At 43.6% G+C, this 18,786-nt stretch overlaps 2 protein-coding genes across 2 annotated transcripts; both read right to left on the bottom strand.

Moving 5' to 3' along the window:
- Positions 1–4,745: 4,745 nt before the first annotated feature.
- LOC136703649 (octapeptide-repeat protein T2-like) lies at positions 4,746–5,282 on the bottom strand. Its single transcript, XM_066678070.1, has one exon. It carries the CDS (start codon positions 5,280–5,282, stop codon positions 4,746–4,748), a length of 537 nt encoding a protein of 178 aa, XP_066534167.1.
- A 5,464-nt stretch (positions 5,283–10,746) lies between these two features.
- On the bottom strand, positions 10,747–18,770 carry sec22c (SEC22 homolog C, vesicle trafficking protein). Its single transcript, XM_066642680.1, has 7 exons — positions 18,425–18,770; positions 17,394–17,605; positions 16,905–17,068; positions 16,435–16,614; positions 16,051–16,169; positions 15,900–15,965; positions 10,747–15,693 (listed from the first exon to the last, which is right to left on the bottom strand). The coding sequence occupies exons 2-7, from the start codon at positions 17,573–17,575 to the stop codon at positions 15,493–15,495; spliced, it is 912 nt and encodes a 303-aa protein (XP_066498777.1). The 5' UTR covers positions 17,576–17,605; positions 18,425–18,770; the 3' UTR covers positions 10,747–15,492.
- Between the last annotated feature and the right edge of the window lie 16 nt (positions 18,771–18,786).

Genomic DNA, 18,786 nt, shown 5'->3' with positions numbered 1-18,786 from the left:
TGAATAAATCTGCACTGCGTCATTGCATTTCACTGTAAAAAGGACAGTCCACTGCTGTTTCTGAGTGTGTTTTCAGAGCAGTCTGCCCCTCCACTTTCATTTAGTCTTGTTTTTTTAAGATGCTGCAGTGCCTTGGGAGGGCCCTGATCCAGTCAGAACTTGGTGGATGGCGTATTGTGCTCCGTTTTGTCACTTTTTACTGTAAACAGCCTCCCACCAGCTGTTTTCAGTTTTCTTTGGGTTCCATGCTACGTTCATGTCACTTCTCAGTTTTCCACAATAACCGCAAAATGACAACAGATGTGTGGACAGCAGAAAGAACCATGTGCTCCGAAAGATTCCTCAGAAATACCTCTGCAAAACAAGACGTATGAGAGGGAACTTTTACGTGGTCGTCATTAAGCTCATCATTTGTTGCTCCTTGCTGGAGCTCCGGAGCTGAAACAGGTGTAGCCCTTGAAGCACACTGCAGTATTAATGCTCTCTGAAAGATTTATGAGCCCGTGTAACAGCTACCGGTGTTCAACACTTTCAGCACACCCAGAATGTGTCCTTTTTACAGGGGACAGATTATGAAAAGATCGCTTGCTCAGTGCATGTGCGAGTCTGGAGCCCACCAACCCACACACTGTGAAACAAGACCGAGGCATTTTTTGGCGGGCTGCTTAAATCAGAAAACATGCCTCCTGATGTGAGTCTCTCCAATCAGCACTTTATCTGCATTTGTGAGAGGGAGAGAGTAAAAACGGAGAAGAAAGAGAACAGAGTGAAAACGGCTAAAAACCAGAGCTCCTCGCTCCTCACTGCTGTCATTATCATTTAAAGGAACAGGAGCTGAGACCTGCCGTTCTGAACTTGGGATGCTTAGTCAGGGGGAGAAGGCTGCTGTGGGATTTGATCCTTGTGGTATTTTGATAAAACAGGTCAATGACCCAGAAAAAAGGGGTGGAAAAAGAACACAGTGAAGGTCACGGAGGTCATCGTATCAGCTGATGTAACGTAACGCCTGCAGGCTTTTATATTCTCTACTCTTCATCATCTCAGCTCACGTACAGCGGCGAGGACAGTGTGCGAAGCCCTAACCTGCTTCATAAGAAAACAGCAGAAAATGAAGAGGAGTTTTTAGCCTAATGCCATTTTCAGCTGATGATTTCCTCACCCCAACTGGAGCTCATTTAGAATTTAGAAGAGTCCAGTCGGTCGAGAATCGTCCCTTCATCCCGCTGTCTCTGACTCTCATTCCGCGCATCTAGAGCCGTGATTGGCCCGAGTGGAGAGACCTCGAGAGCAGCTCGGGTCCGGTTCCTGTGAAGCAGGGCTGCTTTAGTGGCTCTGATGATGTCGATAATGAACATGGACAGTTTTCTGCACATGACTGGAATGTAGCGCACCTGACGGACCGGGCTGCTCTCTCAGGGCAAGAAAGAGAACTGTCTACACTGGTTTTTCTGAGCTGTATGAGAGTTGTTGCTGGATAGACACCAGTAACGAGCATCTGAATAAACATAAGAGAAGCAGTACATTAGATTAGATTCAACTCTGTCATTGTGCAGAGTTCAGGTGCAGAGCCAGTGAAATGCAGATAGTATCCAATCAGAAGTTCAGTACACAGTGTTATTTACATAAAGTGTGGTAAGTGACTATTGTAAAGAAATTAAACAAAGTTATAGCTACTGAGTAACAGTGTAAAAGGCCACAGCACATGAGCAGCGCAGATGGAACAAGGATGTGGTTAAGAGCTGGAGAGTCGCTGAGCCTCGCGCTGTGGTCGGACGCCATCTTGGTTTTATTTACTGATGTCTACATGATGTTTATTACACCTACTTTTACTTGTGTTTTTTTTTTCTTTGTTGTTGTGGGCGATTCCTCTGAGAGCTCCATGTTTTCCCTTTTCCTCGTGCCCTGTATTTTGCAAAAGTTACAAACATCTGACTGAAACCGTCTGATTGGCTGCTCATTTTATTTGCATAACTTTTCACCACTCTGACCTTAATGTGGCTAACCTCGACCAAACCCCAACACACAAATGCCACTCGTCGCTATAGAAATGACTGAGAGGAACTGAAAGACAAAGGTTCAAAAGCCTCAAAAACCCGAAAGATCCCTCCGCACTTCTTCATTCAGCAGCCATCAGCCTGTGTTTGTTGATATCACGATAAGCTCGTCTTCCCGCGCTGTGGCATTTGAGCCTTGATGTCTGGCTCTCACGGCCTTCAGAGCCAAGGTTAAAGCTCTACACAGTTATGAAAAATTAATACAATTAGAGTGAGCTCAACTCCCCCTTTGGCCCAATCCATTATTCACACTGCCGCCCTCTGTGTGATTGGTGTAATATTTGCATGAGGCTCAAGGAAGGTGGGGTTAATGCTGGGGTGAGTCATCGTAGGATAAGTCTGGAGACACACAAACACACACACACACACACACACACATAGACTCCTTGTTGAGTTTGGAATCACTGCTCAAATGATTGAATCACTGTTTTCACCAGGGTTTGTGCAGCTACTCCGACAAAAAAACATCCGTAACAAATCACTAAATACTTCTAACCTGAGGATTTCATTCCAATGCTGTGGCAAGTCTCATCTTCTAAGAGCAACTTCATCGGTGTCAGAGCAGGTCAAACATCAGTGTTCACTTCAGTAGTCACTAATATTAGCTCTATACCAAAGTCTACAAAAACTGTTTAATGTGTTTCTGTGTAACATTTAACTCAAAATATAAACATTCCCCTCCGTTCTCTGTCAATTTATTTGATGATGTGTAATATTAAAAATTACCATTTTTATTTAAAGAGCCTCCCCAGAATCACTGGGTTCAAGGCAGGAACACACTCACACTTACAGACACCTTTGAGTCTCCAATCCACCTACCAATGTGTGTTTTTGGAGCATGGAAGGAAACCGGAGCACCCGGAGGAAACCCATGCAGACACAGGGAGAACACACCACACTCCTCACAGACAGTCACCCGGAGGAAACCCACGCAGACACAGGGAGAACACACCACACTCCTCACAGACAGTCACCCGGAGGAAACCCACGCAGACACAGGGAGAACACACCACACTCCTCACAGACAGTCACCCGGAGGAAACCCACGCAGACACAGGGAGAACACACCACACTCCTCACAGACAGTCACCCGGAGGAAACCCACGCAGACACAGGGAGAACACACCACACTCCTCACAGACAGTCACCCGGAGGAAACCCACGCAGACACAGAGAGAACACACCACACTCCTCACAGACAGGCACCCGGAGCGGGACTTGAACCCACAACCTCTAGGACCCTGGAGCCACCGTGCCGCCCCCTTTATAATTATATAGTACACAAAAAATCCTTTAGAACTTATGTGTATATCTAATATTTTTGGGGCTGAATACCATCAAATCCTCAGAGAAATTGTCAAAGACCTAGTCAAGGGGACGAACAGCTTATTGATGCTCTTGATTTCCATGGGGTGTTGAATAAAAGGATGAACATGAACGTTTAGACTCCTCTTACTTTTTTGAGATGTTTCCTGTGAGTTCCAAGTAAAACCAACATCTACAAGTTATTAAAATGACAGACTTTTTGTCAGGTTTGTGCACATTTACATTCGATTTCGACAAGCTACACTTAGACCTGGACCTTGGCTTGGTTCTGCTGCTCGTTTAGTGACAGGAGCACAGTACGGCCACTCCATACCTCTGTGTGTTTGATCAGAGGCCAGAGTCGTGATAAAAACGAGAAGCCTGCGCAGCACCAATCCATTTAGGAACAAACTTTCATCAAAGGAAAGTGTACCTGCGACTCCAGCACCCCACAAAACCCTGGGAACAACAAAGAGCCGAGCAAGACTCTTCTCATCTTCACGCAACTCTAAAGCTTAAAAATTCTCTTTAATTAAGAGGAGGAGAAGCCGTGTGGGAATCCTGAATGGAGGCAGTTAAGGAGGAATCTGACAGAGGGTAGGAATACAGTCCAGCATCAGGGAAGACTACCTCTGCTAGGTTTTAAAAAGGGGACAAATTATTTATAAAAAAAAAAGTGTGAGGACATGGGCTTAAACGTGTTCTGACCTTGTGCCAGCGCTTATGTCCTGTCCTTCTCATCGGAGTCTCTCCACTCACAGAACTAACATGAGAGAGCAAAGAAGAGTTTAAGGAGAGCAAAGTGCAAACAGTGAGCAAGGAAGAATCGTCAGTGCTCTCAGAAACAGAGAAAGTAATAGTGATGAATACCCACTTTCAGTAAATACGACTCACTACGAATGACTGAGTCACACTTATGCGCTGCTTTTTTAGACCCCAAAAGTATTTTGTTCTGGGGGGAAATTGGGGAGTTGCTTCAACCTCCAGCATCCACCTCAGGACCCTGAGGACTCCCCTCAAATGACACACAACTTCATCTAATGAGTGAAAGAGCTTAATCTTCCAGTACATTTCTCTCAAATGTACAGGGAAGTATCTCTGTAGCTTTGACACAAGGCTGAATCCAAAGAGGGCTGTCATTAGAAAGAGCAAGTTCAATAAGATTAAGAGAAGAAATATGGCTGAATAACCGAAGGTCCCCATGGCTCCTTGAGATTCACTTCCTCTTCCCTTCCCTTCCCTTCCCTTTTCCCTTCCCTTCCCTCTTCTCTTGCCTCTTCCATTACCTTCCCTTTTCCCTTCCCTTCCCTCTTCTCTTGCCTCTTCCCATCCCTTTCCTCTTCACTTTCCTCTTCCATTCCCTTCTCTCTTCTCTTGCCTCTTCCATTACTTTCCCTTTTCCCTTCCCTTCCCTCTTCTCTTGCCTCTTCCATTACCTTCCCTTTTCCCTTCCCTTCCCTCTTCTCTTGCCTCTTCCATTACCTTCCCTTTTCCCTTCCCTTCCCTCTTCTCTTGCCTCTTCCCATCCCTTTCCTCTTCACTTTCCTCTTCCATTCCCTTCTCTCTTCTCTTGCCTCTTCCATTACTTTCCCTTTTCCCTTCCCTTCCCTCTTCTCTTGCCTCTTCCATTACCTTCCCTTTTCCCTTCCCTTCCCTCTTCTCTTGCCTCTTCCCATCCCTTTCCTTTTCACTTTCCTCTTCCATTCCCTTCTCTCTTCTCTTGCCTCTTCCATTACCTTCCCTTTTCCCTTCTATCTTTTTTCCCTCTTCCCTTCCCTTTCCTCTTCCCTTCCCTTCTCTCTTCCTTTTCCTCTTCGCTTTCCTCTTTCCTTCCCTCTTCACTCTTTCCTTCTTTCTTCTCTTCCCTCTCCCCTTTACTTTCCTCTTCTCTTCTCTTTTCTTCCCTCTTCCCTTCCCTTCCATCTTTTATCCCTCTTCCCTTTCCTCTTCACTTTCCTCTTCCCTTCCCTTCTCTCTTCCCTTCCCTTTCCTCTTTGCTTTCCTCTTCCCTTCCCTCTTCACTCTTTTCTTCCTTCTTCTCTTCCCTCTCCCCTTTACTTTCCTCTTCTCTTCTCTCTTTTCTTTCCTCTTCCCTTCCATCTTTTTTCCCTCTTCCCTTCCCTTTCCTCTTCACTTTCCTCTTCCCTTCCCTTCTCTCATATCTCTTCCATTCCCTTCCCTCTTCACTTCCCTCTTCTCTTCCCTCTCCCCTTCACTTTCCACTTCTCTCTTCCCTTCCCTTCCCTCTTCTCTTCACTCTTTTCTTCCCTCTTCCCTTCCCTCTGCCCTTCACTTTTCTTTTCCCTTCCTTTTCCCCTTCGCTTCGCTCTTCTCCGTCTTCCCTTCCCGCTTCTCTTCCCTCTCCCCTTTACTTTCCTCTTTTCTTCCCTCTTCCCTTCCCCTCTCGTGTCAGAGAATGGCTTTTTCTCTGGAGTTAAGCGTTGTGGTGTGGAAAAGTTTTTAATGGGTTTACGCATTTGATTTTTCGTCTTTTTCGAGGGGCGGGGGATTTCACACATGGCTGAAACGAAGCTTAGAGATCAAACACTGCCTGAGCTTATCAGCCGTGGACTTCCCGAGGGAAGGAAGCAAAGTGATTCATCCATAGGTTTCCCCGCACTGCTTTCTGGATTATCAAAGCTATAGGACTGAGTCAGACTGGAAGAAAAACACCAATGCAACTGTCTTCACTCAGCAGGCCATCAGAGCCAGCTACGGCTACAACGCTACAGCCCGACAATGGAGGCCAGATAACAGGAGCGCTAGCAAAGGTGGACGTCGGTGCTTTGGAGACAGCCATTTTTCACTTGTTCCTTCTGCTTTGAACTGCGAAGATAAACAGTGTGTTTGAAATTCATCTCTGTGAACCAGAGCTCAGAGATTAAAGGGATAACCAGCATGCGGCAGCTCCGGAGAGAGCCTCTTCGATTACATCCTCACATTAAACTCGCAGGACACTGCACTGTCCTCCATCGGGCATTTCCAGCACGTAGACGACTGATGATGACGGTTCAGTGGCTGAAGCTCCACCTCTGCCTTCAGGATGGAGCCGAATGTCCTCAAATCACCCTTCGGCCTTGTGTTGTAACCAGCGCAGAAGGGTCCAGGAGGTCAATACGGTAGCACATTGTATCAAAACTGGTCATTATGCCCTAGTCATCCTCCTAAAGCTACTCTATTATCCCTTCTTCAGCTCAGCGCTGCATCACAGTGACTTTGAAGCTGTACTTTTAAAGTAGAACCTCTAGCTAGTCTTCCTTTAATCTGACTTTGTACAAAAGAAAGAACCACTGAGAGGAACCAAGACTAAAACCTCAGAAGGAGAACAAAAAGGAAGACCCCACTGGTAAGAAACGGAAAGCATACAGAGGAAAGAATCATGAGATACAGCAGTAACAGATGTAATACACTTGGGGAAGATCTAAAGATCGTGTGGGACACATCCAGGACATTAGAGATGAGGACATGGTGAGGACGGAGTGTAAAGCACATTTACAACATAAAAAAAGAGTGGCCCTGGATACCATTCATTTCCAGCGGAGAAGCATAAAGAGTCTGACGTGAAGAGACCTGTGTGGTCAGCGTCTCTAATGACCACTCAGAGAAAGGGGAGGTCCCGCCGAGACGTAGGCACCCTATGAAATCAGGTTCAGTCTGAATTATTTAGAGTGGAATTATTCATAACCACACCATGCCATTTCAAAACTAGACCTACCCCAGTCTGCTACACACAAAGAGCCGAGGGAGAATGGGAGGAGGGCGCTGTGTGCAGCAACAAGGGATTGATTTATTATGAGAAGGAATAATCTTTCCTGGAAGGAATGAGCCAGGCAGATTGCTGACCGGAATCCCAGAAGAACCCCAATAATCTGTCCACCAGCATGGCACTGTTCATGTGTATATTTATACTGTGCAAAGCTTTATTCTGAGGAAAGAGACATGAATAATATGAATAATTTAAAGCATTAAAACCAATATTTACCGATATTGGAATACGCTGCGAGACATTTCCATGAGGAAGAATCTTTTCTTCCCGGTTGGAGTGTACCCTCTTATAGGACTGTGGTTACAGATCTGCAGTCTTTCATCTCTATAGCATTGAAAGGAAAGTCTATGTTTAATTTCTGAAGAACAAAAAGTGACTGTTCAAACTGAATGTATTGAGTTAAGTGTTGAAGCCATGGCCTGACAGCCACACCTCAGTGGTCCAGGAGAAAGTGGTGTGTCGGGTGTTTGAAATGCACAGATTACATGGATGGACCCTCTGACAAAACAACCATGACACCTCCAGCCATGAGGAGTGTGGTGTGTTCTCCCTGTGTCTGCGTGGGTTTCCTCCGGGTGACTGTCTGTGAGGAGTGTGGTGTGTTCTCCCTGTGTCTGCGTGGGTTTCCTCCGGGTGACTGTCTGTGAGGAGTGTGGTGTGTTCTCCCTGTGTCTGCGTGGGTTTCCTCCGGGTGACTGTCTGTGAGGAGTGTGGTGTGTTCTCTCTGTGTCTGCGTGGGTTTCCTCCGGGTGACTGTCTGTGAGGAGTGTGGTGTGTTCTCCCTGTGTCTGCGTGGGTTTTCTCCGGGTGACTGTCTGTGAGGAGTGTGGTGTGTTCTCCCTGTGTCTGCGTGGGTTTCCTCCTGGTGACTGTGAGGAGTGTGGTGTGTTCTCCCTGTGTCTGCGTGGGTTTCCTCCGAGGCATTGTCTGTGAGGAGTGTGGTGTGTTCTCTCTGTGTCTGCGTGGGTTTCCTCCTGGTGACTGTGAGGAGTGTGGTGTGTTCTCCCTGTGTCTGCGTGGGTTTCCTCCGGGTGACTGTCTGTGAGGAGTGTGGTGTGTTCTCTCTGTGTCTGCGTGGGTTTCCTCCGGGTGACTGTCTGTGAGGAGTGTGGTGTGTTCTCCCTGTGTCTGCGTGGGTTTCCTCCGGGTGACTGTCTGTGAGGAGTGTGGTGTGTTCTCTCTGTGTCTGCGTGGGTTTCCTCCGGGTGCTCCGGTTTTCTCCCACGCTCCAAAAACACACGTTGCAAGTGGATTGGCGACTCAAAAGTGACCGTAGGTGTGAGTGTGTGAGTGAATGTGTGTGTGTCTGTGTTGCCCTGTGAAGGACTGGCGCCCCCTCCAGGGTGTATTCCCGCCTTGCGCCCAATGATTCCAGGTAGGCTCTGGACCCACCGCGACCCTGAATTGGATAAGGGTCACAGATAATGAATGAATGTCTGTAGCCCTTATATAGTTCAGGGTGGTGGTGGGTCCGGAGCCTACCCGGAATCACACCGAACTCCTCAAATACAGTCATCTGGAATGGGACTTAAACCCACAACCTCCAGGACCCTGGAGCTGTGACAGAGACACTACCTGTTACTCAACCGTGCCTCCTCAACCAACACTAAATTTTTTTTTTTTTAAATATATTCTATTCCTTTATTAAAATTTTGTTTTGAAAAATATAGAGTCACTTAGGACTTTGTCTGTTCCACCTTAAATGGTTCAAAAAATAATCTGATGCCTGACTGCTACATCCTTAAAAGTGCATCTTTACATATTGAGTAAGTTAGCAACTATTTACATTTGCAGAAATGTGTATTTAAAGAAACAGTAGGTAAGATTAGGCTTTCCTGCTCCTGGGGCTCCCCCTAGTGTTCAGTTTTACAGCACTGTACTGATTCAGTGGGGAAGGGGAGGGAGGGGTGGTGGTTTCCTACCCTCCTCCAAAAGTTACACAGCCAAAGTTCTGCAATCTTCAAAACGACTTACTTTTCCGACAGTGGAAAACTACGGAGCCCCTGATGTGACGTGGTGGGTTTATTTAGCAAGTCGTGGCCACTTTATAGTATTTTGAGGCCACAAGATAGTATTGTGACTACACAAAATAATATATTGAGGCCACAAGATAGTATTTTGAGGCCATGAAGTAATATATTGGGGCCAAAAGATAGTATTTTGAGGCCATGAAATAATATATTGAGGCCACAAGATGGTATATTGAGTCCACAAAATAATATATTGAGGCCACAAGATGGTATATTGAGTCCACAAAAAAAATATATTGAGGCCACAAGATAGTATTTTGAGGCCATGAAGTAATATATTGGGGCCACAAGATAGTATTTTGAGGCCCCAAAATAATAAATTGAGGCCATGAAATCACTGCTCACCCTGACAAACTTGTACAAGCCTACATTGTCTTCCACCATTTTTGGTGCTGTTCCAAAAATCCTTTTCATGTCGTCCATGAACCTCAAGGCAGTGTGCATTAACGTTTACCAACTGCAGTCCGGTGTTAGACTTAATCTCAAAGGTTAGTTGTGTGGTTGTTCAGCGGCTGTGCCGTTCAAACTTGTGTGTGTTGCAAATGCAGGTCCCTTGGACCAAGCTTCAAAATACTATCTTGTGGCCTCAAAATATTATTTCGTGGCCTCAAAATTCTATATAGTGGACACGACTTACTAAATAAATCCACCATGTCACTTTAGGGGCTCCGTAGAAAACATTTCATATGTTTATTTGTGAAAAAGCCAAAACCCTAAAGGCTACATCTAAACCTACAGTTTACCACGAAGGTCTTGAAAAGGGTCTCTTATTGGTTCCTTAAAGAACGTTTTAGCAGAGTTAGCAGGTTCCATATTTAAACTCAGTTGTTATCACTCCTCAGAGAAGGTCTAGTAGTTACTGCATGGTGTTCTTCCACCAAAATGCAACAATTCTATTAGTTTGGAAATATGAATTCAGGCCTCCCCCTAGTGGTCAGATGTAAGTAATACACACATAAGAACCACATGCTTCTCCGTGGCAGTAATAAATGCACATGTCTAACTAGAAAAGATGTGTTTTCTGATTCTCACCTGCTGTCCTAAAAATAAGATTTTTAAGATGTATTAATAGAATTAAGATGTAAATACCACAGAGAGGAAGTACATCCAATAGAGGGGCACCCCTACACCAGGGGTCAAAGAGCATGCGACTGCCCTCAGGTTGAACCATAATACCATGTAGAATACCCTGGGCTGGAGATTATGGACCTCATCAATTTAGGGTGGAACCATGACCACACATTTCCTGGGTTGCTGTCTGTGTGGAGGTTAATGTGTTCTTCCTGTGTCTGCACATGTTTCCTCTGGGTGTTTTAGTAGCTATTCAGCTGGAGTTGTAAAGTCCCGGTGCCAGGACCAGGACCAGGATCAGCAGAAGCAGCTTCAGGCTCCGCAGCACTGCCTCTTCATCCCCATGTCACAGCCCTGCTCACAAGTGAAGGAGGCGTTGAGGTGGGGTGGGGGTGCTGTGTAATGTATATTCATATGTAACGGTCTGTGGGCTTAGATGAGAAGGGCTGAGACACGTGTGAAATGGAGAATCTTGGAAGTAAGAAAGTAAACACAGTGAGCATTTGTTCGTTTTGTTTGTTTAATTAGAAATCATGATAAAATAGCACTTGTTACCACAAACATCTCGTCAGGTACGAAGCCACTGTAAACACCCTATTTGTACAGAATCTTGTAGTAAAACTGGATATTGCATTGCAGTTACGGCAGCATTCACAAACATCATTCATTTGGTCAACATCGATTAACTCACCTAAAGACCATGTTTCTGTAAGAAAACCCCATCACGTACAAATCATTCTAAAACCCACTCACACACACACACACACACACACACACACTGGAGTGATTCACTTATCAAATAAAGACTTTACTTTAGAGCAGAGTTAGTGAATATGATAAGATTGTCCTGTCAAGCACTGATTAAATGGAATTAAAAGCAGTACATGATTTGATCAGAAGCTGACTGGGTTTTAGCTGCAGAGTTTACAATGAGCATGTTATATCAGAGCTGTAATACAAAAGATAATTCTACTATAAATGTAGATATTGATATTAATTTTCTGCAGGTTTCTGAATGAAAGAGTAAGACTAAAATATAATTATCGCATGGTAACTCATTACAGAGGTACTGTACAAGTCGTATACTGAGCATTTGTGATTACAGGAGGTCATAACAAGTCATTATTATTCTAACAGTGAGTTAGTATCTCAATATTATGAAGTTGAAATTCATAATTATGATGTACTAAGTCATATAATAAAAGAGGAAGCTATAAGAGTGGAAGGTATTTATGAACAGGGCTTGTTCATTCATTCATTGTTTGTAACCCTTATCCAGTTCAGGGCGGCAGTGGGTCCGGAGCTTACCCAGAATCATTGAGCGCAAGGTGGGAACACACCCTGGAGGGGGCGCCAGTCCTTCACAGGGCAACACACACTCACACGTTCACTCACACACTCACACCTACGGACACTTTTGAGTCTCCAATCCACCTACCAACGTGTGTTTTTGGAGCGTGGGAGGAAAACCCACGCAGACACAGAGAGAACACACCACACTCCTCACAGACAGTCACCCGGAGGAAACCCACGCAGACACAGAGAGAATACACCACACTCCTCACAGACAGTCACCCGGAGGAAACCCACGCAGACACAGGGAGAACACACCACACTCCTCACAGACAGTCACCCGGAGCCGGACTTGAACCCACAACCTCCAGGACCCTGGAGCTGTGACAGAGACACCACCTGCTGCTCCACTGTGCCGCCCTCCTGTCCAGATCACTCGAAGTAAAATATTGAAGCATTTACTGCGGGAACAAAGGAGTGGGTTTTGACTGCGCATCTGTCTGCCACAATGAGAAAAGCAATATTTCAATAAATGCTCAGTGGCCTTCTCACCAAGACTCTTCAAACTAATCAGAATCGCCGTCTGTGGGAAGTGTCTGGGAAAATAAATGAGCTCAGTACCAGGTCAGATCATTCACACTGAACAGGTTTACTGAAATGATCTGAAAAAGCGAAAAACCTCATTTATGACAAAAAACACTCAAAAAAGCCAGCCGCCTCATGCATTGTGACCAATAGAAAATGCCAAAAGAGCACAAATCCTTTCTTACAATCACTTTAATCTAAAAGTTAAATTACCGTTTTAGAGATTCAAGTTTTTCCCCAAAAGCAGTGATACGTTCTGCAGCACACAGCGCAGTACAAAAGACAAGAGACTACTGTCCATTTAATTCATTACCACTGCATAAAGGAGCTGAAGGTAAAAGGAAAAATAAGTCTAATATCTAATCAGATAAACAGCACTGAAAGCGTTCCCAATCTCATCTGTAACTGGTATAACGAGCAAATGCAAGCAATATCTACAACTGAACTTTGGAGACGTGAAAAATATCCCTGCAGATTTCTTTAAAACTAAAACTGCTGTAATAATGAGAAAACGTCAGACAGTTCATTCTAAAATTTACTTGTGTCTGATATTCCATTAGATTTGGTTGGAATTTAATACAAAGGAAAGCTGCCTTAGTTTTGCACTGAACTATAAATTAAAACAATTTGTAAAACATTGAAAAGGGGCTTTAAAATGGGTCTGAAGGGAAACTGAGAGGACATTTTCTAGCTGTACATTAGTGCAACTCAAACTTTAATATTCCTACAATCTACACTATAAACATCATGAATGTAAGATTAGACAAATATGATTCGTTTCCCAACACAGAGTATTCTGAGATTTAAAAACCAAACTGAATAGTGATCAATTTTGCATTCATCAGCTTCAGTTTCAGGGGCTTGTGGTAAAATTCAGATCACAGCACAAACATCACTATTCATGGAACTGATCAGTGTCTGTTTTAAAATGAATTAATCTGCTCATGGAACTCAAGCCCATAAAGATTAGCTCTGCTTGTGTTGCCATGACTTCAGAATGAAAGATCCTAATCACACGTCATCACAAGGCATCACCACATCACTTTACTACGTATAGCACCACATGCAACATCACACACTGTAGCACGTAGCATTACATGGGAAATGTTACTACACCATTCAGCAGCGGAGGGCTTTGGGCGAATCATCTTTAAGGACTTTCAGGAATGTTCTGTGACACTTTAAAGTCACAGGGCACTCACCAAAATGAATTTTAGCTTTAGGTTCTGTGTTATTTAAGTGCGCTTTGTACAATCTTCTCAGGAAAAATATTTAAGTGACAGATGAATAAAATCCATAACAAGATGCTGCTTGTTTAGACCCTGTTTATATATCAGTAGTTTCTTGAGGGCTGCAACATTTTAAATTAATTTTTCAGCTTTAAATGAATTCCTTAATTACTGAATTTACTCATTTGATCCTGTCTCAGTAGCAACTCTATGCAGTAGATGACCACCCCCAAAAACCTTTATGAAATTTCTAATATGAATAAAAAAGCAAAGGTTGCGTAGGCAAGAACATATGTGCGCCCCTGATATACTGTCAGATCCGACACATTTCCCACGACCCGTTTAGAACCGTACAGAGGAGATCACTTATCATTAACATATTCATCAGCTGCAGACAAACTAGTCATTTTCATATAAATTATATGAATTCGCGTGAATATAACCTTCATTAATAATCGTCTGTTCAGTGTAAACACTACAGTGACATTTGTTCTTCTTCACAACAACATCCTCAAAGCTTTTTAAGCTTCAGTGCAGGGGGAGCAAGTTAAGACTGGAATAAACTATACATGACGTTTCATGGTAAAGCAGTGAATACTGTCAACTCCTGACTTTCACACAAAGGCCATACGTCTGAACAAAACATATGTTATTAACTGTAATATAATCATCATATATTTAACTTGAGCAGAAGACAAACAGTGCTACAGAGCTGAGAAGGCGATAGTTAGAATTCAACTTAGTGCAGTAAAGAGCTAATCCCAGACGAATAGGTCCTCTTCTGTTTGTAGCTGCGAGGTTTTCTTATTTGAGACGTACGGTACACACCAATAAATTATAAGAACATTTTTTTTAAATGTCAGTTTCATTTTAACATAGATTTTCACCTGCACTTGACACGAGCGTTGATCGCTTTGGTTCCACATTAAAACACAGCCCTTATAAAGGGTTTATGAGTAAGTTTCAAACTAGTTGCTAAACACAAAGTAAATAGAGTGACGAACAGTGGCGATGCCTTGGGCTGGGTGCAGTGATTATGACTGTGACTGTGAGTGTAGATCACTTTGGGCTCACTTTCTGACAAGCACTGCACTTTTTTCTTTACCTTTTATAACTCTGCTTATCAATTATTTGATAGTGTTCATAAGCTACTAAGTAATCATTTTTAAATATTTTTCAACCCTATGAGTCTATTTTTAATGTGGTAACAGCTTTCTTTCCTCTGTTTAAAGGACCTTTCACATCCACACAAAGGTAAATTTTCACTGATTTCCAAGAATAAAAAAAACATTTTAAAAATCAGTTTATAAATTTGAACATTTGAATCGTGACTCTACAACGTCAGAAGATTCAAGTCCGTGTAAAGTAGCTGTTTATAAAAGAAGAAACGCTCCATGGTCAGAATGATCCAAAAATACATTCTGGTTTGAATTGGACACTGTAATTGTAAGTTATTACTGAGTAAATTAGCACAAAATATCAAATGATAAGCGTTTCCAGGCTTTTGAATGGTTTTCTTATTAGTAAATCTGATCGTCTGAGGCTAAGCCAACTGCACACACGCTTATGACAATGTCCCGAAGCCTTATTACATTCACAATATGCCCTGAATAAATCCAACGCTTCCATTACACAACCCCTGTGTGGATGGCAGCAACTATTAAACTCTAAACTTGGTTTAAAATCATGGAATGAATCATGCCTTCTATCAGTAAACATTTTTTACTGACATCTCCTTTTCAAGAAAGAGCCTGGATAAACCTATTTATGTGCAACTGTCATCACCTACTGTTCCTATGCTGTGTTTATCTCTTTCTAATACGTTCTTTCTGACACTTTGAAACCCTACGGACGGTTTATTATCATTCAAGTTCTTTGTGTTGTTTGGTCTGTGGTTCTGTCAGATCCTTATTGTAAATCAATACGGACAATGCTACACCTCAGTAAAACTGAATTACCCTCAGGTTCCTCTAGATATTCAGGCCTTGTGCAGGTTGTCTTCTTGTCACTGTCTTTTCAGTCTTTGAAGGTAGGCCCCTGTTGGAAACTGCTGTCCGCTCTGTACATCTGTTCATTACATCCCACCTCACTGAAACGTACTCACGGTAAACTAAAATGAGCCTGATTCTCACGTCCTACCTCAGGACTACTCAGAAACCTCACACTCCGCAGTCCGAGCCCCTGTCCAGAAGTTTACGGTTGAGGCAGAGCAGTGTGGAGAGGGCAGCCACACTCACGTGGAAGGCCAGCTGCCACACGTTCCTCAGACCAAACAGGAAGAGGTTGCATAGAATGATGAGGGTCAGGAGGGTGAAGCACTTGAACTTCTTCAGTGAAGGGTGAAATAAATAAAGGTGACACTGTGTGGACGAACAAACGCAAGAATCAGGACTGAAAGCTGTTAGTTGTTGACGTCACTGCCCTCACAGATGGGGGGTGTGATGCCATGCTTTGACACACCTAGCTACACCAATATCACACCAAGGGGAAAATCCTGGTATGCGTTTATAACATACATTTATATCATTTCCCTACCGTTACAGCAAATCGGAAACAGGAAGCTTACCTGACAAACACAGCACACAAAGGCCAAAAGAAAGGCCACAACATTCCATATTCCTTCATAATCGTCCTGTACAAAACAGAACAACATCAAAATTTCAAAGTTTGAACAGATATATACAGAATAACTGATGTCACGTGTAACAGGAAGTTACCTGGAAGGTGTTCTCTATGAGGTGGACGCCCCGAATGAGATTGAGGGCAGCACACATAATATTGAGCACCAGCGAGAGGATTCCAGGGGCTGAGACTGGCTCTAAGCGCTGGTTCTGACCTTCAAATCCAGATGTTTAGAGGTGGTTAACATTTGTAGACTGCCACAGTTTGACTTAAAATATCTTTCACTTGTTAAACTACTTCATTAAACATATCTTGGTTCAGAAACTGCATTTGAAGTGATACAGACATCAGCTGTATGAGATACGTGACCTCAAATAGATTTACAAGTGCTGTTTAAGAGTCTGTATGTTACACAAAACACCAAGGTAGCTTTGACGGATCACCTACATCTGGGCTCAGGGGGGAACCTGTTCACACACCTGATGCAGCTGCTTGCTCAATGTGGCCATTCGCTGCTCCATTGCTGAGCTGCACATCCTCCATGGTGAGGAGCTGTGGAGGGCTTACTCTCAGCTCCTCCTGAACCTCAGCAAGGGTGACTCCCAGAGAAGGACCTCCACTCTGATTGTAGTGCTTCTGGAGTTTCTGAATGACGCTGTCTGATGCACAGAAGGGGACACGTTATAAACATAACATGTCCAAGACATTGCAGACATCGATTTCACTTAAATCACTGGGACAATTACTTTGTACCGAAAAAAGAAATAAAACAATGTAACCTTCTTGTTGAATCACCAACAGATTTTTAATTGTTTGCAAGACATCTCACAATCGCAAGATGCAGCAACACGCTAGCTATTCTAGTATTTGTACCATATCAGACGGGCCTGTCACCCTGCCCAACTCATTAAACACACTTGGCCATGGGTACGTCCCTCCGCCCACTCACCGAACTCGAGGAATGGGTACGGCCGAGTTGCCAGGGCCACTGCTGAGTTTTCGAAGCTTGCTGTAAACTCCCAGCGGAGATCTTCCAGGAAGCAGAAGGCCACAGCCGCAGGGAGGCTGCACACGCACACTGTCAAATAGGCCACTCCCTCTGACAACAGGAAGCTACAACACACACAGAGGCCATTTAGTAAACAAATGACCTCACAGGACATGTGGGCAGTTTTTCCTTCTGAGGAAAGACTCACAACAAGATTAGCTGTTTTACTGCACAATGAGACTTACACAGTTTAGCCTCATGCCTTAATCAGCATTCCCAAATTCCATTTTTCTAATATCCCTCCAAAATGAAAAAAACATAATCATTCATAAACCTTTAATAATTTCAGGATTTTATTCAGTGTCTTATTTCTGTTCAGCAGCGTTCTCCTGCACTATGCAAACGTCTCGCGGTGTGTTTGAGGATACTCGGCTATTCACAATCACTCACTAGATATGGAGCTCATTGCCCTTGATGGTCCCTCTTTCAGGGAGCAGGTTTAGAGACTTGGAGAGAGTTCTCAGCTGCTGCTTCCTCTCCTGTAGCTCTCTGTTGTGCTGGAAGTCTGTGGAAGCGGAGAGAGGGAGTCCATCCCTGACCCGAACCACGAAGGCAAACAGAATCAGTGCCATGCTGCACACAGGCCTTTAGGACGACCCATCCTGAAAATACAGAGAAATAAGAGACTCGCTGTCAGTGCCGCACTAGAGCAGTGGTGAAGTAGTAATATTCACACTTTCGAAGAAATGATCTAATCGGGTGTCCTGAAAACTACAATTCCCGCTATGCATTATTAAAACAGGCATAGAATAATCCACCAACTAATAATATCCAACTATCTGCATGTAGTCAGTATTTTCTTTGCGGTAATGAAGGACAGAAGATGACTACCATACGCTGTGCAGGATTTACAAGGTGGAACAATAAGGCAGAGTGTTAGAGTGGAAAGTGAGTGGACACAGTGTTTAAAAACTCCAGCAGCACTGCTGTGTCTGATCCAGTTCCAGATCCAGTGTCACTACAGCGTTGAGAATGATCCACCACCAAATTTTATTACTGTGTAGGGATCCTGACGAGCTGATATAGTGGATAATGAGTGCAGGAACAATGAGGTTATATTAATGCTATGGCTGATCTGTGTATGCTGCATGCTGTTGTTTTTCAGAAAAAAAAAATCCGGGCCAAAAAGTTTCCCTGAAGTGAACCAGCTCATATCAAAACACCATGAATTACACTGTTTCCACGGCATTGTGAAAGAAATTTAGAAAAATTGGTGGGATTCCCCTTTCAGGGTTTGACAACTGATAACACAAAGTGGCAGATTATTTCATATTAAACCTCGCACATTCTTTAAATTGTAACGCTCTGTTATGCCTTTCTTAACGCACTGGTTTCCTATTTGTTTCAATACACAATAGTCATTCCTTCTTCAGTGTGGAGGGGTCATAAGCTGCAGGTGCACGGATATAACCACTTCTTACCTCAGTCTCCTCGGATAGAACTCTGTTAAAACAAATTAAGGGGTGTTAGAAGCTATAACTGATGTGTCGAGTCGCTACAACGTCACAAATCCCTAGGCATAAGACTTCATCTTCATATTCATAGCTCTTTTTGTGCAACGCCATCAGATAAACACGAAGAAGACGACTGTACACAGTGAATGCTGTACCAATTTCAAAGTAAAAGTACGCAGAAGGTAAACAATGTAAATGTGCGTTTTTCTTTCTCAGGAAAAATAATAATAATTAGACCTGTTATGATCGATATTTTTCACATGTTTTATTTTGAAAAGGAAATTCGGCCAGATGGAGACCTTTAGCTGCTCTGGCTAAGTTCAGCCAAA

This window comes from Hoplias malabaricus, chromosome 1 (assembly GCF_029633855.1).
Source record: "Hoplias malabaricus isolate fHopMal1 chromosome 1, fHopMal1.hap1, whole genome shotgun sequence".
NCBI classification, from domain to species: domain Eukaryota; kingdom Metazoa; phylum Chordata; class Actinopteri; order Characiformes; family Erythrinidae; genus Hoplias; species Hoplias malabaricus.
This window is presented reverse-complemented; position numbering and strand designations above follow the sequence as displayed.

What these genes read in the sequence shown, in the direction of transcription:
- LOC136703649 (XM_066678070.1), bottom strand. Translation starts at nt 5,282, where the DNA reads ATGGAAGGGAAGGGAAGAGGGAAGAAAAGAGAAGAGAAGAGGAAAGTA.
- sec22c (XM_066642680.1), bottom strand. Translation starts at nt 17,575, where the DNA reads ATGGCACTGATTCTGTTTGCCTTCGTGGTTCGGGTCAGGGATGGACTC. An exon ending in TGAGCAAGCAGCTGCATCAG is followed by an intron (nt 16,170 to 16,434) that starts GTGTGTGAACAG and finishes CTGGATTTGAAG; the next exon opens with GTCAGAACCAGCGCTTAGAG. An exon ending in TTGTGTGCTGTGTTTGTCAG is followed by an intron (nt 15,694 to 15,899) that starts GTAAGCTTCCTG and finishes TCGTCCACACAG; the next exon opens with TGTCACCTTTATTTATTTCA.